Here is a 23,987-nt window from a genome sequence, read left to right on the forward strand (position 1 = left end):
GATTTGTAGTCATAGTTTTTACACGCAGACCACAAAAAACCTGAAACTTTGCATCCTCACACAAAGTACCTACCTATTTTTTATTTTATACTTATCTTAAAAATCGTTTAGGTATGTAGATCTGTTCACTAGATATTTCTTATCTTATACATCTGATTATTCGGAGATTACGAACGGGATAAGTTTATTGTTCAGCCCCATTCATGAAAGGTATGAAGTCTTCGGCATAGCCGAAGACAGTACCGTCCTTACTTGTTTATTTTTATTTTTGCTATTGTAACTTTGCTACATATGTAAATAGATAGGTATAAGAAAAATGCTCAATAAAAATGAAATGAATGAAAATTTAATTAGTGAGGCATGCTCATATTGTTTTATACAATTGTTCAGAAACATGTCCTAGTAACCATAGCCGTTTGTTAAGTTTATAATTTTTTTTTATCATCAATAACAATTTTACTTTATTTATCTCAAAACCTTGAGCTGATGGAAACCAGTGAATCGCCATGAATTCATGATTAATCAAAAAGATATAACTTTTTATATAAAAATCTAGTTCTTTTTAACATTTTATATTTAGACCAACTTGCGGCCACCGTGGTGTGATGGTAGCGTGCTCTGCCTATCACACCGTATGCCCTGGGTTCAACTCCCGGGCAAAGCAACATCAAAATTTTAGAAATAAGATTTTTCAATTAGAAGAAAATTTTTCTAAGCGGGGTCGCCCCTCGGCAGTGTCTGGCAAGCGCTCCGATTGTATTTCTGCCATGAAAAGCTCTCAGTGAAAACTCATCTGCCTTGCAGATGCCGTTCGGAGTCGGCATAAAACATGTAGGTCCCGTCCGGCCAATTTGTAGGGAAAAATCAAGAGGAGCACGACGCAAATTGGAAGAGAAGCTCGGCCTTAGATCTCTTCGGAGGTTATCGCGCCTTACATTTATTTTTATTTTTTATTTAGACGAACTTAAGTGTTCTATGAATTTTGGAATTTAGCAAAAGTATTTTCCTAATGCAAATTATTGATAGGCAATCAAGGCAGATATGAATGAAAAAGTTTTGTAATGGACATTCGCAAAGATGTGGTTTGAATTTGTTTGAAAGTTAAGCGCACGGAAAGTTCATCAAATGCGTAATTACTTTCAAATAGATCCAAAGAAAGTTTTGCACTTTATATATATAAATGTTTTTCTATTTAGCGTAATTTGAAACTTAATGCAATTATTATTCATAATTACGTATGTAGCACGTATCTTAATGACATAAAAGTTTCCTGGGTCATAAAATTATATAAATTAGATGTGATTAAATGTATTTAAAAATGCTACAATAAACTTATAAATGCATTTGATTTTTATTTCTATTTTTTTCACAGGCATATGAAATATTCTACAGCATAAATTTTTGCGTTCCATTGACCAGCAGCCACAGCAGTCATAAATCTCAACCCACCGATAAATCAATAACAATGGCAGTGGCGGCAAATGGCCAAAGTGCCGTGGGGAATCACTCAACACCTACGCAAAACATGGCTGGAAGCGAGTCAGCCGTTTTCAATTGTGATTATTTTCTAGCTATAAATGTAAGTATGCTAATGCAGAAACTTTCAATTTGCTAAACTTGTTGCATGCTTTACTAATAAGCGTATTATTTAAATTAATATAGAAAAAAAAATTGGGTATGGATACTAACTCATGTTTCACCACCCATCAGTTTCCTAGAATTAAATTAGCTTTTAAGAATTATTGAAACAAAAGTATTTAGCAAATAGACTATGGCGGCCACCGTGGTGTGATGGTAGCGTGCTCAGCTTACCACAGCGAAGATCCTGTGTTCACGCCCCGTGCAAAGCAATACCAAAATTTTAGAAATAAGGTTTTTCAATTAGAAGAAATTTTTTCACAGAGATGTCGTCCTTCGGCAGTGTTTGGGGCAATGCTATACGACAGCATGACACTCTAATACGCGTCCAAAAATATCGAGAAAGGCGTCAAACGACGCGTCTTGGCATCAGTATTAATAATCCGAAAGGGGGAAAGGAAAAAATTTTAAGTCGTTCAAAAGGTATTAACGAAAAACCGAAAAATGACCCGTGGGTCCCTCCGAAACCGGGGGTGGAATCCACAGTATTTTTGCGCAGAACACCTTTCTTCTCGCTTATAAAAAATTACCTGGGTGGGTCCAACACCGGTTTGGAGACCAAAACTATATCCTCGCAAAACACTTATGTTCACAATTTTTTTTGTGGGTACACCAACATTACAACAACCACATGAAAATCGCCAACTTCAACTGCAAATATCTCCGGACAGAGATAAAATTTTTATTTTCTGGTTTCAGATTATTGTTTTCGAGATTAATACACGTCTTTTGACACCTCTATCGATATTTTTGGAAGCGTATTAGCAGTGTCATGATGTCTTTTAGAATTGCCGTGTTTGACAAGCACTCCGAAAAGTTCTCAGTGAAATCTCATCTGCCTAACAGATACCATTCGGAGTCGGCATAAAACAAGTAGGTCCCGTCCCATTAGCATTCGCAGCATTTGAGTACTATTTCAGGATCATTTTGTAATTGTTAAGAGGATTATATCAGAACTATTTCGAATATATTACAAAATAATTTACAGTCCGTTTCTGTAAAATTTTGAGATCGTTTCAAGAATGTTTAGGCTACCTCGGCGTTATTTCGAAATTTTTTCCTTTCGAACTTATTGCACGACCCCCTCGGGATGGTTTCGGAATATTTTAGGGCTGAAATTGTGTCTCCTTACGGATGCTGTCGCACCAGTTTCGTAATAATTTGGGAATGATTTTGTGATAATTTTGAAAAAGCTTCGGGTTTTGCGGGATTATTTTGGGTTCATATCGAGACTAAACTCTGATAATTTTCGGCATTACTATAGAATAGTTAAGGGGCTATATCTATATAATTCTGGCACTGTTTTCGACATCAATTCGGAACCAATTCAGGAACGTTTGGGCCTGCTGTTACGATCACTTCAAGACTATTTCGAAAGAGTTTCGGTACTAGTTCCCAACAATATCCGGAATTCTTTAGAGATAACTTCGTGATTGTTATCAAGATAGTTTTGTGACCACTTACGAGCCATTTCGGCATTCAGAAAGAACAATTTTCGGACTATTGTAAGGGCCCTTTCAAGATAACTTCGGAACAATTTTGGATTAATTAACTTAGAGGTAGGTCTCCACCTTCCTCTGCTTCCAAGCTGCGATATTGACTGAAATACTTTCTTGGCCGGAGCGTCTTCACCCATTCGCATAACATGACCAAGCCAGCGAAGCCTTCGTGCTTTTATTCGCTGCATTATCGTCATATCTGCGTAAAACTCATCCACAAGAAAGACGATTCGGCTAATTACTGCAACATCAGCATCCTTAATATCGCGTAGAAGCTTTTATTTAGCGTGCTGTACGAAAAACTAACGCCCCTAGTCAACAGACTGATTGAGCCTTATCATTGCGCCTTCAGACCTTGTAAAACTGTTGACCAAATGTTCGCGATGTGCCAGATCATAGAGAACACTCACGATATGGGAACCGACACTCACCATCTTTTAGTCGACTTCATAACAGCCTTTGACAGTGCGGAAAGTAGCTGCCTGTATGCTGCTATATTTAAATCTAAGCTCCCTGTAAAGTAAATAAGCTACAGAAAAATCACGTTGAGCCACACCACCAGTTCTATAGGGATTTGGAAATACCTAAGCCAATCGAAACCAAACGAGGTTTGAGACAAGGCGACTCCATTTCGTGCGATTTATTTAAAATAATGCTGGAGAAGATAATTCTAGTAGCAGAACTAAACAGTGATGGTATAATCTATTATAATGATACTCATATTATTGGTCAGAAGAAATGCGCCGTGAGCTCTGCCTTCTATGGATAAGATAAAGAAGCAAACTATGTGGACTTTCGGTAAAGGGGCCAAAACGAGACGAATTACTTGCTATCATCGCGCCATGACAGCCACGTTACTGTTGATGGATATAAATTCGAGATTGTGAAAGATTTCGTGTATTTGGGAACTAGCATTAACAAAAAGCAATGCCAGCTTAGAGTTTAAATGGAGAATAACTCTTGCCAACAAGTGCTACTTTGGACTGAGTTGGCAACTGAACAGTGAAGATCTCTCTCGTCGAACATGAAATAGGCTTTGCAAGTCGCTTATCATACCTGTCCTGATGCAAGGCTGGGAATCATGGACGGTATCGAGGGAAGATGAGGTGGCCTTTGGAATGTTCGGGAGAGAAGTTTTCTGTGGGATTTATGGTCCTACCCGTGATGCCGAGGGCGAGTATCGAAGGAGGTGTAATGACGAATTGTATGAGCTTTATGCCGTTTCAATGAGGCTGAATATAAATCATAAATCTAATTTATATTTAATTTTCCTTATTCGGTATTTAGCACATAAAGAATGCGTTGACTTCACAAGCGCCTATGCAAGGGATGTAATCGCAACCTTTACCATCTCTATTAAGTTTAAGTGTCTCTATGCCTATTGATAGAATTCGTACTTCAAAAATCCGAAAAAAACGTGCACATAAATAACATAAAACTTAAAGAAAGAAATTTCTTTATGTCCATTATTCACGTTTTGTAAGAAAAGCAAAAGATAACGCGAATAACAATAAAAGCAATCAATAATGACCAATTTCTGTTACAAAGACGAAAAGCTTGTTTGCTCTTATTAATATTATTTTGTCACGCGGCTTTTCGTGTTCGACAAGTTACTTAAAGTCTACTTAGCCATACTTCTCACCTGCCAAGTACATAATATGGTTATATTTAGTTTTGTTGTTGTTGTGGTATTTATATCTATTTTGTTTCTGTTTTTCTCCGCAGACGTTCCTACTCTTGACGCTGCTGTCAATGATGACTTGTGCCATCTATCAAGTGCTACGAATTGTATTAAAATTATTTTTGTTATTACTTGTTGCCGCATTCTATACGGGATTCTCGTTGTATTTGTATACGCGAAAGGACATTCGTTTGATGTTGGAGTGAGTATTGTTTGGAATAAATATAATGATAATATTCGAATGAATCTAAATCGCATAATTTACTTCTAAAAATAAAATAAGTGGTAGAGATTATACTGTGCAATAATTTGAGAACAATTGTTGGGGCCGGCTTCATTCTATCTCAAGCTAAAAAACCCGATGTATCGACTAACATGTATAATTTTTTTTTTTTTTTAATTTCTGTGCGATGGCCATTTGAAATTTGTAATATTTAGCCTGAGCGATTTTAAAAATTTCACTAGGAATACTTTTGTGCAACATATTAACCTCGTACCTCTGTTATGAAAAGCTCTTTTGGTATCATTTGGGGACTAAAACGCTCTACAGAAAATATGTGCCAGAAAGTCTAATTAAGACTGCTTTTGAACGAAATCTTTGTTAAAAAAAGTCAAAGCTTAGGAGAATGTTGGAGTACAAAATAAAAAAATTTGCGCCTTGATATATGCAACATAATTTTTCATCATTCTTGAATAGAACTTGCGTTTCCCAGAAATGTGCGTTACTAAAAAGGTGAACAATTAATTAACTAATTAACTCACCAGCTTTTCAATTAGAAGAAAATTTTTCTAAGCGCAGTGTTTCGCAAGCACTCCGAGTGTATTTCTGCCATGAAAAGCTCTAAGTAAAAACTGATCTGCCTCGTAGATTCCGATCGGAGTCGGCATAAAACAAGTAGGTCCCGTTCCGCCAATTTGTAGGAAAAATAAAAAAGGAGCACGACGCAAATTGGAAGAGAAGCTCGGCCCAAAATCTCTTTGCAGGTTATCGCGCCTTACATTTATTTATTTTATAACTCACCAGCAAAGTAAGCTTAAATGGAAAATCAGGACAGCAAAGTTTTCTCTTTTTTCTCGGTGGTCTTCCACGTTCTTTGTTACAAGACCCTGATATTTTAACATACGCATGTACTAGGTCTTTCACTTATTTCGCGCCTTGAAGTATGCGACAATTGTTTCATGATGTTTGCTTTGACCATTGCCTTCGCAAAAACGTGTATTACTGATAATACTAGCGCCAAACAAACTGACCAACAATGCTCGTCTAAACGGAAAGTACAGAATAAATAAAATATGGAAAATCGTAGCATACATTTACTGCCTTCGTTTTAACTTTCTGTAAACTTTTTCTATTCTTCGATAAAAATTTCTTTAATTTCACCGCAAAATGTGCCCATATCTTTCACCAAGGTTGTTCTCGAACGAAAGTCTCGTTCAGACTTAAAAAGGCAGTAAGCAAGCACAAAACAGGCAGCATTCAAACATGCAACATATTTTTCAAACATCCTCGTACTTACCCTCTGTTACCTTGAAAGGAATATTTCTGATAAGAACTACGCCTCAAATTATTTGAACAGATTTTAGAGAAAATATTTGCATATTTAAGGGGAAAAATGTTTCCTTTTTATTTTCTATGGTCTTTCAAATTTTTTGTATAGAGTACCGAAATCACCCCACGAATCTAAACGATTCTTAAGTTTTAATATAAACCTCTAATTCTTACACTAAGAGTGCTCTCGGAAAAAAAATCTTGTATAAAGAATGCGGAGAGAGAGAAGTATTAAATTTTGCGCCTTTAAATATGCAAACATTTTTTAATCATCCTTTATTTAAGTTTGATTTCCCAGAAAGGTATTAGTGATTAGGTCTACGCTAAACTAACTCACCAGCAATGTTTGTTTGCACAGAAAATGCGAATTAAATAAAACATTAAAGGTGATTGCATACTTCAAGGCGCACATTTTTTATATTACTTTAAATAGTCCGTTACGTTCTTTGTAAGATTTTCTATGAGACGGCTTACAGGTTTGAATATATGCATTCCGATGTTTTACTATACATGCTGTTGGCAAAATCCTTGTTAAAGCTACCTAAAATATAGGGTAAATAAAACAAAAAACAAAAAAAGTTTTGCGCCTTGATGTATGCAACGTTTTCTTTAATTATTCTCGTAATGATCCTTTATTTTTTTAATTAAATAAACCTAAAAAAAATATTCCCTACCTTAGAGCGCAATATATCCCTTTTTACTCTGTAGGGTCTTCAAAGTTGTTTATATAAATATTTTCTCCGGGACCATCCCATTATTCAACACAAGTTGAAGGTTTTAGTATACGGGCCTAAATTTCTCAGCAAAGCCTTTCTCAAGTTGTTTCACAGTGTTTTATTAAAAGTTTTCTTCGCTGTATTCTCCTATTATTTAAATTTAATTTTATTTTGCTCTTTGTCTATTATACGATGAACTTACTATTTAATTTATTTTCACCACTTTGATAAACGCTGCTCCTTAATTACGCTTTGATTTTCTCCGATGTCACAATTACTGACTTCACTATTGTACAATTATCATGTTTGCTGCATCACACGCACAATGCGTTTAAATATCATGGCTATTGGATTCCTTCAATGTGACTTCACACGCACTTCACATGCGTCAAATAAAATATTGTCATTCATCAACAGCACGGAGGAGGCATTGTTGCGTTACATAATTGATTCAATTTTCCTTTTTGCTTTTATGTTGGCTTTAATTTTTCACAGCCATCAAACAGAGGCCACTTATCGTCTTGATTTCATTTGGAAATTACAAGCCACAGGTAAGTCCATCAGACAAAATAAAAATCAAAAGTACAATTGTTGAAATCAAAGAAAGTGAAAAAAGAAATGTAATTAGTAGAAGTAAGTTTTAATATAGCATTTTTGCATAGTTAAGGGAATTCTAAATGGAGTACGAATGCTTGCCAGATTGCTTAAGCAAATGTGTGCACCGGGGCGTATGAGCAACATTTAAAACTCCTTGCATAGGTATCTCACTATGTAACTGAGTTAGTTTTGTGGTCTACACAGACGGCACATTAATCTAAATTAACAACCTGATTCACAGTTTAAGTGCGAATTAGTCAATCTAATTGGTATTAGATATGTGAAAGTTTGGATAGCCAGATATTTATTTTGTTTTTCAATCACCCCAGATCGTTTGAACGGATTTTGGGGAAAATTTGGCACACAGGTAATCAATAAGTCTGGAAAGATTTACCGACGGCTTTTTGAGAAAACGTCAGGCCTTATATCAGGCTCAGATCGTCTTGTGTTGAAACCATGCATGAGATCAATCAATTTCAGATCAGTTCGTGATTTTCTCATGATCATAATGGCACTCAACAGCTCAGATTCATATCGGAATTATGTTCGGGATCATTTGGAGACTATTTTGAATTAATTTCGGAACTATGCTGAAATAACGTGGGAATGATTTTCATAATCACTTTGAAATCGTTTTTGAATAATTTCTTGGCTATGATTTCAATCTCATTTTAGAGTTGTCTTCAAAATAATTTCGGAATCACTTTGGTATTAATTTAAAAGTAAAGTCGTGAATATTTCGGGGCTATATCGGGATTTTCCCGAGCAAAGCAACACCAAAAGTTTTGAAACAAGTTTTTTAATTATTAAAACTTTTTTTAAGGGAAGTCGCCTCTCATCTACCTTAAAAATGACGTTTGGAGTCAGCGTAAAACATGTAGGTCTCGTCCCCACAATTTGTAGGAAAAATTAAAGAAGCACGAGAAGCTCGGCCTCAAATCTCTTCGTAGGTTATTTCATCTTGTATTTATTCATATCGGGATTATTTCAGGGACTTTTGTATTTTCAACTCTAAACATTGTTTCACAATTTATTACGAAGATGCCTGGCTAATCTACAACAGCAGGAAGATATTTTCTCTGTGGTGAAAAAGAAACCCTCGTGGTTTAATTTCAAATCTCAAAAGGGTATTTTACGACTGTCAGTCGAGGAGCAACTTTTGGCAGTAGCCGTAACATCTGTCTCTCCTTAGTTTTCAATTTCAACTATTTTAACAACATTAGCGTATATAACGAAGGAGCTTGCCCATGTGCTGACAAAGTACCTTGGTATGTACCTCGACAGAAAATTTACTTGGAGGACCCACATATTCAACAAACGAAAAGCCCTTGGTATCAAACTAAGAAATCTGTATTGGCTTATGAACCGAAATTCACAATTATCAGTTGATAACAAGTCCTGCTTTACTCAGCCATCATAAAACCAAATTGGCCATATGGAGTACAACTCTGGGGAACTGCAGCAAACTCGAATATAGAAATTCTCCAAAGACTCCAATCGAAAACCATTAGAATGATTGTAAATGCACCGTACTATGTGACTAACAACCAGCTACACCAAGATCTAAAGGTTCCAGCAATAGCTGAAGAAATCAAAAAGTATGCTATTTCATATAACACGATGCTTCTAACTCACCCCAACCAATTTATTCTAGCCCTGTCAGCAAGACCAAATAATTTCACGTGATTGAAAAGAAAGTCAATCACAGATCTTCAACACTGATGAATTCTTAAAAAAATGGATACACTACTGAGAGCAATCCATCCATGCCCACCAAGTTTATTAAGTTTAATTAATTATGAATTATTTTTAAAAAACCACAAATTTGTTAGATGTATTCTATGTATACAGTTTGCAAAATATATTGGATGCTAAAAAAAAAAAAGAAATTTGTTTGCGTTGGTGCCACCGAAACTTGACGCATCTGTCGTACCTGCATATTCCATTTTAAGTCTGAGTATCACCCTATCTCCAAATCTGCCTGTCTGGGAATATTTTTCCGCATGCGTTGCTTTCCTACACGTTACTTCATGTTTCAGAAAGACGTTAATATAATATTTTTTTATGATACTGTAACGAATTTAGGGAAATTTTGCGTATATGCAACCTTCCACTAACGTTCGAATCACTAAACTGTTGACTAAATAACTCCAATATTCAATAATGCAAAAATGGTCATTATTAGACTACTTGATAGTACTTCACAATAACACTTCACAACCAATAGCGTGATTAAATCAAACTGATTGCCCATGACTCAGCTGGTGCTGCTTTTATACTCTTCGCATATTTTTCGGCGTTTCTAAAATTTACTACTTGCTTACCAGCTATAAACTCACTAGCTATAAACTACAGATGCACGTTTATAGCTTCTCGCATAGCAATATGAGCGATGATTGCATACCTTTGTGAGTATCTCAGATAGATGCATGCATGTGTATGTGTGAGGTCTACTTTGCTGATGATTGCATACTTTTGTGAGTAACTCTCCGCTGCGGTATGTACATACATATTTGTAGACATAATGATTGATTTGTTTATGTTGATACAAGTGACTGCTTTGTATCGCCTTAGAAATGATAGTATCCCTTAGTGTTGCTAATATTCGTCATAATACTGAAAAAACAATGCTGCAGTTAAGTCAAGAAGCAACACTTAAATTTATGAAGGCGAATATTGTCAAATGCGACTCCATTTTGTTAAAATGAGTTCTCCTTTCTGGTTTTTGCATCTTGGTCTGACAAATACAAGTTATATGTTTATTAAAACTCAAGTTCAATTTTTGCATTTTTTACTGTTTCAGAATTTCGTTCATATAAAAAAAGGTTAAAAGAAGGTAAAAAGTCCCAAAAGAAATTTTATAAAATTTTCGTGAGTTTTCGAATTTTTTCAAAAAGGTTACAAATTCTTAAGTTAACGAAATTTGATAAATTTAATGAAATTTTCATGATTCAATCACAAGAGGTTTGCTCGGCTAACAAATTTTTTGACAATTGCAGCCATTTTGCTCCCAAATCGAGTTGACATCCGTTAACTGTGTTGTTTCTTTGCGATTTTTCGAAAAATGTTAGTAGTAGAAATAGGAAAAAATCAGTTTAAAAATACCCGATAAGTAAGTAACTGCATAATTCCTTAGAAACCTCAAACAATTTAAAATTCTTCGTTCAACGTAAAAAATTCGTCTAGTAAATCGATTCACGTAAAAATTTCATTAGTAAATAATGGAGATGACATAACGAATTGTACTCATTGAGCATTTTAACTTATTCATTCCGTATGTTCGGAAATTTCGTCTCCATTTAAGAATTTGTTGAGTCGTTGTATATATGGAATATTATGCATATACTTATTTGGAATATTCGGACTTCGTGAGGTAGTATTAAAAGGACTTAAATATCCGAAATTAACGGTTTATCCGGAACACTTCCACGAATACTTAAACGGAAAAGAGCTTTCCGAAATTTTAGAATAAAAAGGTAAATACTCCTTGTGTAGCAGGACCGCAAAAGTCAAGGCTGGAATATAAAGTTCTAAGTCAATAAGCCAATTTCTTAAATTTTTTTGTTTTTGTCAGTTCATTGCGGTTGCTGTGTAGAGTATCACCCCCCGGCTGCCCATTTGAAATCGCTCTATCTCACAAATTTCCCATTTCAGGATTTGTCACAAAAACGCTCTATATCAGAATTAGGTTGAAGAACGCCTTATCTCAGAATGATTTTCCTTAACTCCCTCTTATGTCAAAATGCATTGAACTTATGCTCAAATAGGGAGTTTTTGAAACAAATTTTGAGATAGTTTATTTTTGAATAAAAATCTAACGTATGGAATTCTTCAAACAAATTCTGAAAGAATGACCAAACCAACAAAACTCTATATCAATTCACGAAATATTTAGTAGAAAATGAATTATTTACCCTAAAACCTGTTGGCATTTACACATTTATTATCACTACTAATATACTACTAAAGGTACTTTTCTACTAAAATTTTCGCTGAGGGGGATTTAATTTTTCCCCTTTTTCCTTACTTCGTAAAAGCAACCCGTCCAGATTTTTAAGCTTGGGAGTGTCAAAGCTCTGTCATTATTGGAGAACAAACCTGTAGTAATTGAACCATGAGACATTTTTCTGTTCACTACTGTTTTTGATATTGAGAGACTCGTTTGACAGTACCCTAGGTTATTTAAAATTATTTCTATCGCTCACTATTTCCCTTGCTTTTTGTATATTGTCACGCAGTGTGTCATATTCCAATTTTCTAAAATTGTTGCTACAGTACTTTGTATTATAGTTTGTGTTATATCTTCTTTTAGTTCTATATAATTACAGCTAACGATTTCTAAGAAAGTTCGCTTAAAAAAGTGTAAAATTAATTCCGATATTAAAACGTTCGACCTTGCTATTTCGACTCTGTAGCTAATAACTATGATTTCTTCCTAACACCAGCAGTGATTTCTAAGAAAGCAGGACACAATTGCATTTCACACTTAAGTTGCTACTCACATCAATAATTTACGCATGCGTTAAGTCTTTTTTCGCATTCACTGCAAAATGTCATGCAGTCATCTTTTTTTGCAGCACCAAGTTTCCTCAATTTCTTTTTTTTTTTTTTTTTTTTGAAATTCAATTACTTATGCCACCAGCGTAATGCTGAAGCTCCCAGCAGCAAAGTGGCTATGGTAACTACGATTCATGACGCTTGACTGGCGAAGAATAAGAAATGAAAATAATAAAAATATTTTCTTATAATAAAAATATGTGATTTTACAAACATTCCTATATACTAAGATGCAAGTAAAAAGGAAATGCAATAGCGTTGCGAAGTAAAAACGAATAACGTGAAAACATTTCCGTTTGCTTTCAAGTTAAGTGGCACAAGTGCGCCGTTTTCATTGTTGTTGCAAATACTCATAGTTGTCATTGCTGTCACATTATTGCATTTTCGCCCTTAACATTTATTTTTTTAGTCATGTACATGGTTTATGTTTGTATAAGTTCGTGAATTGTGAAAACATTTTTATTTAATTTACATCAGCTAGTAAACAAGCAAAGCGAGATAGCGAGAAAGCCAACCCTCAGCCACAAACTCAATCGCTCTCCAGCTGACTAAATAACCAACGAACCTTGCCAGCAGCTGCCACTTTGCTATTTGTCCCTACAATTTTAACTATACAACTAAAACTATTTAAAAGTTAAAAGCTATTTCAACATCATCTCATCACCATTCATGTCAAACATTTCATTTTCGACCTGCGTCCCCGACATTTGCATTACTTTGGCGGTGTGGGTGGCCCTTCGTTGTGCGCCATAAATATAACTGTAAATGCAGAATGGCCAACCATACTTAAATATTTGCTGTTGCATTCAGGCAGTCGATCATAACATACAAATACTGTGCAACGGAGCGCTTCGAATTTTTGTTGATATTTGTTTTAAACGATTTTTTTGCAGATGCAATTTTCGATGTGTAATATGACTATATAATTTATACATAGATGGGCACTTTGCTTTTGCAGTAAAACTGCTGGAGGCATATGACTTTACTAATGTGACATTGTACATACAGAAAAAATCTTCAATCAGTTCATTTTCCTGGTAATGCAATTTAGTTTGCATTACATTTTTAATGCAGTTTCATTTGTATTACATTTGTAATGCAGTTTCATTTGCATTGAGTTGGTAATGTTATTCGATGTACATTACATTGGTCATGCAGTTTCATTAGGACTCACTGGAAATTCCATTATATTTACATTAAATTGGCCATGAAATTACATTTGCATTACTTGTTCCTTTACAATGAGGTTTCTTTTGAATGATATGTAGAAACCATTTTGTATAACAAATTTCTTGCTCCAATAACTTTTAACTGATAACGCAACTTCATTTGCATTACCCAAACAACTTAACCGTTGGTGGCGGAGGCTCCGCTTACAATACCGAATGTTCTGGGTTCAAGTCCTTGCAAGGCATTATCAAAATAAAAAAAAAAAAATGGTTGTAAGTAGAAAAAATTTGTGTAAGCAGGGTCGCCCTTCGGCAGTGCTTTATTATACACTCCGAGTATGTTTCTGCAATGAAAATCATCTTAGTGAAAATTTATCTGCCTTGCAGCTGCCGTTCTAAGGCGGCATAAAACACGTGGGTACTGTTTTGCCAATTTTTAAGAAAAATTAAGAGTAGACACGACGAAAATTGCAGGAGAGCCCTTCCTAGATCTCCTTGGAGGTGAAGCGCGTGAAGAAAATATTTATTTTATATAAAATAAAAAACATATATGCTATCTAAGAAGATCACTGAATACTATCATAACACGTCGAAGTAAGACACAGAACAACATAAATTTTTACTGGTAGTGCGCAATTATTTGCATTATTCGTAAAGTTAAAAAAAAAATTTAATTAAGAAAAATGTTATGTAATGCACATTAGAGTTAGTTAATGCATTATGTAATGATTTTCTGTGCTCAACAGATATTTATTAGCAAAGCATATTTATTTGCATTACCTAAAAAATTTTACATTCTAGAATAGAAAATTTTTTTAATTTTGATAATATTATTAAATTTGCTTTAGTAAAATTATTTGGCGACCTTTATGTAACTAAACTTTGTTGTTAGGCTGGCTTTAGGTCAACTTTCGTAAAAATAAAACACAAGTGTTTTTCTTTTCTAACCAATATATTTCGGTTACTCCACGGTAATCGTCCTCAGGGTAAAACTGTTGATGAACATAAATAAAACACAAATTAATAAACTTCAAACGTAAGAAAATAATAAAAAATTAATTAATTAAAAAATAATAATAAAAATACATTATTTTTCACATACATTAATTTTCACGTCTGCCCTGTGTGACGCGGAGTTTGGTACTGTTTATTAGTTAATAAGTGCTTATATATATGCGCGCAGTCGGAGCTATCACTCTTAAAGTTAAGTCGTATATTCGACGGTGTGTTTACTATATGTAACATCTCTTATGTAAATCTCTTATTGTAATTTCGTTCTTGTTGGAGAATTTTCGCGTCGTCGAAATTAGGCGAATGCCCACTAGATGAACAGTGGGCCATTAGTGCTGTTTTTGGGTTATCAGTTGTATGACAATATTTGAAATCCGATTTATGTTGTGAAGGGACCGAAATTCGGAGTACCTGTGGAAAAGAAAACGTTTCCTCTTTTTCAATATATAGCTGATGGAGAGGATTTGGTTCAGACACTTGAAAACAAAGAGCAAATAGAAGAGGCGCGGACAAAGCTCTCTCTACTTATTAAAAGCCACTCAACAAGAAACAAAAAAAGTGCAATAGATTGTGCAATATCTGATACAGTGACAAGAATGTTTTTGCAGAAAAATAAAAACATTAGAATTTTGACATCAGACAAAGGTAATAAAACGGTCGCAATGGAAGCAGAAGATTATAACAATAAAATGAAATGTATTTTAAATGACTTGACAACATACAGAATCCAAAGACAATATCCGACATCGCGATTACAAACCAAAAACAACACTTTAGTCGAAAAACTCTTTAAAACGGAAATTATCACAAAAGCGGAGAAAAAGAAACTTAGCACAAACACGGCATTGCCCCCTAGAATCTATGGTCTCCCTAAGATACATAAGGAAGGAACACCACTGAGACCAATTTGTTCTGCTGTCGGATCACCTGCGTATGGATTATGCAAATATATTGAAGAAATATTGAAAAACACAACGGCGGCTTCAGTATATAACGTAAAAAACACATTAGAGTTTAAAGAACGAGTAAACGACACAAACATATTTGACAATGAAAAGTTAATTTCCTTTGACGTGGTTTCATTATTTCCCAGTATACCGATACAACTAGCACTTGACGTAATACAAGAAAAATGGACAACGATAAAAGAATTTACGAAGATACCCAAATAATTATTTATGGAAATTGTTCAATTTTGTATTAAAGATAACTGATATTTTAAGTTTAATGACAATGTATATACGCAGTTAAAAGGACTGCCGATGGGATCACCTACCTCCCCAGTGATAGCGGATATAGTCATGGAAAAATTATTGGAAAAAACGATAGATAAATTGGAGCACAAACCAAGATTACTTACGAAGTATGTTGATGATTTATTTGCTATCGTAGAAGAAAATGAGGTTGAAAATGTACTTAACACATTGAACTCTTTCGACAAAAATATAAAATTTACAGTGGAACTCGAAAAGGACGGAAAATTGGCTTATTTAGATGCAATAGTAAATAGATTAAACAATAAATTAAAGTTAAAGTGGTATAGAAAACCAACATCATCGGGGAGAATTATTAATTATAATTCAAAGCATCCTAAATCAATGATATTAAATACAGCAATGGGCTGTATAAAGCGGATGTTACAGACTTCGGACCAAATTTACCACAATGAAATAAAGAAAGAAATATTTACAACTATAAAGAACAACGATTTTCCAACATACACAATTAAAAAATTATTAAGTAGAGTAAACCATGCTATTAGTCAACAAAAACCACAAAAGTCAGTCATTTTCAAATCTCTCACGTACGTACCTCAACTCTCCGAGCGCCTTGCAAAATCGGATTGTTACAATAAGGAAAAAATAAAAATTGCCCATAGACCGACTAATACTTTAAAATATTTATTTAATAATACAAAGTCAAAAATACCACAAAACGAAAAAAGCAATGTTGTGTACCAAATTCCGTGTAAAGGAAGTGGCAGAGAGCCGTGCAAGAGTGTCTATGTAGGCACAACAAAATTGAAATTAAAATCCAGACTTTCACAACATAAATCGGATTTCAAATATTGTCATACAACTGATAACCCAAAAACAGCACTAATGGCCCACTGTTCATCTAGTGGGCATTCGCCTAATTTCGACGACGCGAAAATTCTCCAACAAGAACGAAATTACAATAAGAGATTTACATTGGAGATGTTACATATAGTAAACACACCGTCGAATATACGACTTAACTTTAAGAGTGATAGCTCCGACTGCGCGCATATATATAAGCACTTATTAACTAATAAACAGTACCAAACTCCGCGTCACACAGGGCAGACGTGAAAATTAATGTATGTGAAAAATAATGTATTTTTATTATTATTTTTTAATTAATTAATTTTTTATTATTTTCTTACGTTTGAAGTTTGTTAATTTGTGTTTTATTTATGTTCATCAACAGTTTTACCCTGAGGACGGTTACCGTGGAGTAATCGAAATATATTGGTTAGAAAAGAAAAACACTTGTGTTTTATTTTTACGAAAGTTGACCTAAAGCCAGCCTAACAACAAAGTTTAAATTTGCTTTAGGATTTTTTAATGCCTTCTGACACAAGAGCACATTACTCAAAATTCTTTTAATGCACATTAGCTTGCATTACTCGAAACATTTTATAGCGAAAAAAAATTAAAAATATTGCGATAGTGCCATTCAATTTGCATTAAACATTCCGGTCTTGTCTTTTCGCGTGAGCGGTCGTACGGTGTCATCCTCGGCTTAACGTCAATTTTTGGGCTTTTTTGCGTTGAGTGGAAAATTAAAATAGGCCTCAAGGTTGGCTTCGGTGCTTCACTCGGGCCTTTAGGCGGAGTTGGGAGATGCAATGCTTTACTGTCCTGGAGTCAGGGTGGTGGTTTTACAATCCCAACAGGAATCAGTGACTTTATATTTGCATATTAAAATTTAAAACCGGGCGTTGTGCCATAAAAAAAACCAGCTCGCATTATATATAACGGATCATCGTAACGGGACATGAAAAAAGATGGCGACAAGTCACATTGATACAAAACATTTACATACATAAAAGAAAATTCTCGAAATAAGGTTTAAATAATCGCGTGGTGCCATTTTGACAATAAAAATATAATTTGGATTACACGCATTGAATCAATTGAAAGAAAACCTGACTCATTTAACTCTCTTGAGTCTTTTTAAGTCACTTGCCATTTTTGATGCTACTGGAGTAGTATCTTCTATATTCAAAAAAAAAAAATTTCCATTAAAAATATTTACTGCTTTCTAAAAAAAATTTTGAGGTTTGCATTACTCGAAAAATTTTCATTATTGTAACAAATTATTCTTGCATTTCCATTAGGACTATTCACTGCTTCTGTACTTAACAAGTTTTTGACTAGTAATGCATATAAGCTTGCATTATTCGCAAAATTTCATTGCGTAGGGAAAACAAATAAACATTTTTTTAATAATTTGGGAAAAACTTAAACAATGTGACATCAGGACGGACAAGGCGGCAGCTATTTTGATTATACCTCGTAAATCTCTTGAAAGCCTTTTCTCCCGGGAGTGGGATTCGAACCTGCACTCCTACCATAGTTGAAATGGTTACAAACGCATTCAACTACGTCATGCCTTAGTTGTTGTAAAGTTTTTCCCAATTGCCTTCTTATTGCATATATTAATCTTCTACACATCACATACTTCGTATGTAATTATGTATTGAAGTTATGCATGTTTGTAAGGCGGTTTCAGAGAAACTTGGTATTGTTGCTGTTTATGTTCTATTTATAGAACTACAACGAATTAAACAAATTTTGTCTATTTGTATGAGTTAATCGGATGTCACGTTGTTTAAATTTTTCCCAAATTATTAAATAAATTATAACAAAATTTAAAATTGCTTGAAATAAATGTTTTCATATATTTGAAGCAATACGGGCAATCCCCGATTAACTCATATAAATACACATTTTGTTTTAATTTTGCATTAGGAATATTAAATGCTCTCCGAAATGATATACTGCAATCAACAAAGTTTTACTGGTAATATACTTTAGTTTGTATTATACGACCAATTTGAGTCTGCGGTGAAGAAAAATAAAAAAGATTACGGTAATGCAATTTAAATGGCATTGAAAATATTTCACTACCTTCTGAAGTAAATTTCTGTACACAAAAACTTTTTACTGGTAATGCACATTAGCTTGCACTCCACGTAAAATTTGATTGCGCAGAGAAGAAAAAATAAATACTATGACAAAGCCATTTAATTTGATTTAAAGTATTAACTGGTTCCTAAAATGAAGTTGTAAAGCACAACAACTTGCATTACTTATACAATTTTAACCAAATTCCACTAAAAAAATATTATCTACAATGATCATTGCATTACAATTAAAATTTTACTGCTTAAGAAGGAAAAAGAAAAAAATAACTGTGGTAATGCTATATAATTTGCATTATATAAATTTACTTTTTTCAGAAATAATTATTTAATGATATTTTAATTTCTTTTGCATTAAAAGCGGTGTTAGATTAATCTACTAAAAAAAAATTTTAAGTTTTGTGATTAACCAAGCAATTAAGCTAATTAAAATCTGATATGACTTCATTCAATTTTGATTTCAAAGTGACAGCTAACAAATTAACAAACGTAATTACACAAATAAAGTTTTCTTACTAATAAACTTTTTTAACAAAAGTGATTTATTGCGAAGTAAATCAGTTGGATTTATCAAAAACACAACTTTAGTTAATTAAGCAATCAATTTTAATAAATCGGCACAAATAGTTTTAATTATTTAATTAATAAGAATTAATTGATTAATCACACATTTCTGAAAATAATTAAACAATATGCGAATAAGGCGTTACAGCCACCAAGACAATGTTTTTGCTCTTTGCTTCCAACGAAAGTCTCTTTTAATTTTCAGTCAAGCCTTCAAATTCGTTCAGGAGCTTTTTAACACGCTTTTATTAGCTTGGCCTGTATCTATGTAACGGAATTTTTGAGCTTAATTTTCACCGGTTTCTAGAAGTCTGATTAATTTGAATCTTTGCACACGTATCAGGGACCGATGACAATGCATTAATGTGATGGTGTGGTGACATAAGGTCAACGGTCATAAGGTCAATTGGCCTTATTACCACTTTGAATGACCATAAATTTGATTGAAACTTTGCATACGTATAAAAACTCGATGACAATGCATTAATGTGATGGTGTGGTGACATAAGGTCAACGGCCATAAGGTCAATTGGCCTTATTACCACTTTGAATGGCCATAAGTTTGATTGAAACTTTGCACACGTCGATTAATGTGATGGTGTGGTGACATAAGGTCAACGGCCATAAGGTCGATTAGCCTTATTACCACTTTGAATGGCCATAAGTTTGATTGAAACTTTGCACACGTATCAAGGCTCGATGACAATGAAATAATGTGATGGTGGGTTGACATAAGATTAACAGACATAAGCTCAATTGAACTTATGACCACCCCAAATGGCCATAGATTTGAAACCTTGCACATAATGCGAAAAACGCATTCTTTTATTAATGATAGAAGTGGATGCATGGCACATCTACGAAAGAGCATACTGGAGCCCTTTTTAGCACGCTTTTATTAGCTTGGCCTGTATCCATCTTTTTATGTAACGGAATTTTTGAGCTTAATTTTCACCGGTTTATAGAAGTCTGATTAATTTGAAACTTTGCATACGTATCAAGGACCGATGACAATGCATTAATGTGATGGTGTGGTAACATAAGGTCAACGGCCATAAGGTCAATTGGCCTTATTACCTCTTTGAATGGCCATAAGTTTGATTGAAACTTTGCACACGTATCAAGGCTCGATGACAATGCAATAATGTGATGGTGGGGTGACATAAGGTTAACGAACATAAGGTCAGTTGAACTTATGACCACCCCAATTGGCCATAGATTTGAAACCTTGCACATAATGCGATAAACGCATACCTTTATTAATGATAGAAGTGGATGCATGGCACATCTACGAAAGAGCATACTGGACCCCTTTTGAACACGCTTTTATTAGCTTGACCTGTATCTATATATATATATCCATGTATGTATGTAACGGAATTTTTGAGCTTAATTTTCACCGGTTTCTAAAAGTCTGATTAATTTGAAACATTGCATACGTATCAAGGACCGATGACAATGCACTAATGTGATGGTGCGGTGACATAAGGTCAACAGCCATAAGGTCAATTGGCCTTATTACCACTTTGAATGGCCATAAGTTTGTTTGAAAATTTGCACACGTATCAAGGCTCTATGACAATGCATTAATGTGATGGTGTGGTGACATAAGGTCAACGGCCATAAGGTCAATTGGCCTTATTACCACTTCGAATGGCCATATGTTTGATTGAAACTTTTCATACGTATCAAGGACCGATGACAATGCATTAATGTGATGGTGTGGTGACATAAGGTCAACGGCCATAAGGTCAATTGGTCTTATTACCACTTTGAAGGGCCATAAGTTTGATTGAAGCTGTGCACACGTATCAAGGCTCGATGACAATGCATTAATGTGATGGTGTGGTGACATAAGGTCAACGGCCATAAGGTTAATTTGCCTTACTACCACTTTGAATGGCCATAAGTTTGATTGAATCCTTGCACACGTATCAAGGAGCAATGACAATGCAATAATGTGATGGTGGCGTGACATAAAGTTAACGGACATAAGCTCAATTGAACTTATGACCACCCCAATTGGCCATAAATTTGAAACCTTGCACATAATACGAAAAACGCATTCCTTTATTAATGATAGAAGTGGATGCATGGCACATCTACGAAAGAGCAAACAGGAGCCCTTTTTAGCACGCTTTTATTAGCTTGGCCTGTATCCATCTTTGTATGTAACAGAATTTTTGAGCTTAATTTTCACCGGTTTCTAGAAGTCTGATTAATTTGAAACTTTTCACACGTATCAAGGACCGATGACAATGCTTTAATGTGATGGTGTGGTGATATAAGGCCAACGGCCATAAGGTCATTTGGCCTTATTGCCACTATGAATGGCCATAAGTTTGATTGAAACTTTGCACACGTATCAAGGCTCGATGACAATGCATTAATGTGATGATTTGGTGACATCAGGTCAACGGCCATAAGGTCGATTAGCCTTATTACCACTTTGAATGGCCATAAGTTTGATTGAAGCTTTGCACACGTATCAAGGCTCACAGACATAAGCTCAACTGAAATTATGACCACCCCAAATGGCAATAGATTAGAAACCTTGCATATAATGCGAAAAACGCATTCCTTTATTAATGATAGAAGTGGATGCATGGCACATCTACGAAAGAGCATACTGGAGCCCTTTTTAACACGATTTTATTAGCTTGGCCTGTATCTATGTAACGGAATTTTTGAGCTTAATTTTCTCCGGTTTCTAGAAGTCTGGTTAATTTGAAACTTTGCATACGTCTCAAGGACCGATGACAATGCATTAATTTGGTGGTGTGGTGACATAAGGTCAACGGCCATAAGGTCAATTGGCCTTATTCCCACTTTGAATGGCCATAAGTTTGATTCAAACTTTGCACACGTATCACGGCTCGATCACAATGCATTAATGTGATGGTGTGGTGACATAAGGTCAACGGCCATAAGGTCAATTGGCCTTATTACCACTATGAATGGCCATACGTTTGATTGAAATTTTGCACACGTATCAAGACTTGATGACAATGCATTAATGTGATGGTGTGATGACATAAGGTCAACGGCCATAAGGTCAATTGGGCTTATTACCACTTTGAATGGCCATAAGGTTAACGGACATAAGGTAAGTTGAACTTATGACCACCCCAAATGGCCATAGATTTGAAACCTTGCACATAATTCGAAAAACGCATTCCTTTATTATTGATAGAAGTGGATGCATGGCGCATCTACGAAGGAGCATACTGGAGTCCTTTTTAAGACGCTTTTATTAGCTTGGCCTGTATCTATCTATGTATCCATGTATGTATGTAACGGAATCTGGAGTGGATCCGAGAGCCCCGGCATGCAGAGCTCCGAACTCCGTTGCACCTTTTGAAGCATTTTAAGATAGGTACTTTTAGGTAGTGCAGGCCACCAGACAAAGGCACCATAAAGAATATTCGGGCGCACAATAGCTATGTAAATACAGTGGGTCACCTTAGGGGAGATTCCCCAGGAGGGCCAATTGCCCTCTTGCAGGTGAACAGCTCTGCTTCTGCCTTCTTGGATCGCTCCACTATACGGTCACTCCATAATAGCTTCCTATCCAGAATGACTCCCAAATATGTACTTAACTTGATCGCTAAACGCTAAGAACGTACCCCCAATTCTTGGCGGTGTAATATTTGGCACTTTGTACCTCCTCGTGAAGAGAACATGCTCGGTTTTATCCGGGTTGACTTCCAAACCTGTGGCGGGTTGTACTCCTGGAGCAGCTCCAGTATGTCAGCTGGGTCCGTTGGCGTCACTGGAACTCAGGCTCTACCCCTTGGTCGTGAGGGGATATCACGCGCCACCACTACCTTGAGGGGCGCGCCGGATATACCACCCCTATCAGCGTGACGGCGGCCCTATAGAGGCTGACCGACCTGGCGTCATCACAGGCAATTAGCTTGACATTCTCCTGGAACCACCCTACATCGGTGTAAGTTGGCGGTGGACCAGGGTTGTCTTTCTTAACCTTAACGGCCACCGTAGCGAGCGCGGCCTCTATCCACTTCCACTGTTGTTTCGGGATCCTGCCATCTTCGCTGCTATCGTCTATAATGCCAATGATCTGCCGACCCTTGGCAATTTCGGTGAAAGACCGCGTCCAGCCTCCCTGCGTCTTGGCCCTTTTCGATGCCATGGGGTTGGATTCATCCCTGGACTGCTGGCGTTTCGATGTTTCATCACTCTCGACTAAAACTTTTAAAATTACTTGAACTAAAAATTAAAAATAAATAATAGTTTAAAAAAACTAAAAAAAACACGCTTTTATAGCAAACCGAACTAAAAAATATAAAATAATTTTCAATTAAAAAGAGTTTATATAACAATAGTAGAAGGTCAAACAATCGTTTATAGTTAATCACCTCAAAATAAAATTCTAATAAAATTTAAGTTATTAACAGTCACAGTAAAAAGTGTGGGGTGCTGGATATTGAATGTTACAATCTGAGAGGAAAGATATGAAATATAGTCAAATGCACCCCACGCTTTTTACTCTGAATTGAATTTGTTTGTTAATATTTCAGATTTTATTATAATTTTATTTTGAGGTGTTTGACTTTAAACGATTGTTTGACCTTCTACTACTGTTATATAAACTCTTTTTAATTGAAAATTAGTTTACATTTTTTAGTTCGGTTTGCTATAAAAGCGTTTTTTTTTTTAGTTTTTTTTAAACTATTATTTATTTATAACTTCATTTCTTCACCATTTTTTGAATGGAATCAAAACGCTCCCCTAGTATCTAGCCCCAAATGGGGTTAACGGCTGAAAGTCCTGCTCGCAAAGGCTGTTTGTAAATGAAAATTTTATATTTCATT

The 23,987-nt window shown here is 35.1% G+C and overlaps 1 protein-coding gene across 1 annotated transcript in view; it reads left to right on the plus strand.

Moving 5' to 3' along the window:
* LOC137253159 (uncharacterized) overlaps window positions 1-23,987 on the plus strand; it is a 317,974-nt gene that overhangs the window by 274,501 nt on the left and 19,486 nt on the right. The window contains exons 22-24 of the mRNA XM_067789611.1: window positions 1,373-1,579; window positions 4,863-5,020; window positions 7,501-7,634. Coding sequence (XP_067645712.1) covers window positions 1,373-1,579; window positions 4,863-5,020; window positions 7,501-7,634 — 499 coding nt within the window. The remainder of the gene's footprint in view (window positions 1-1,372; window positions 1,580-4,862; window positions 5,021-7,500; window positions 7,635-23,987) is intronic.

The sequence above is a fragment of the Eurosta solidaginis genome, chromosome 5 (assembly GCF_040869045.1).
Source record: "Eurosta solidaginis isolate ZX-2024a chromosome 5, ASM4086904v1, whole genome shotgun sequence".
In the NCBI taxonomy this organism is placed as follows: Eukaryota; Metazoa; Arthropoda; class Insecta; order Diptera; family Tephritidae; genus Eurosta; species Eurosta solidaginis.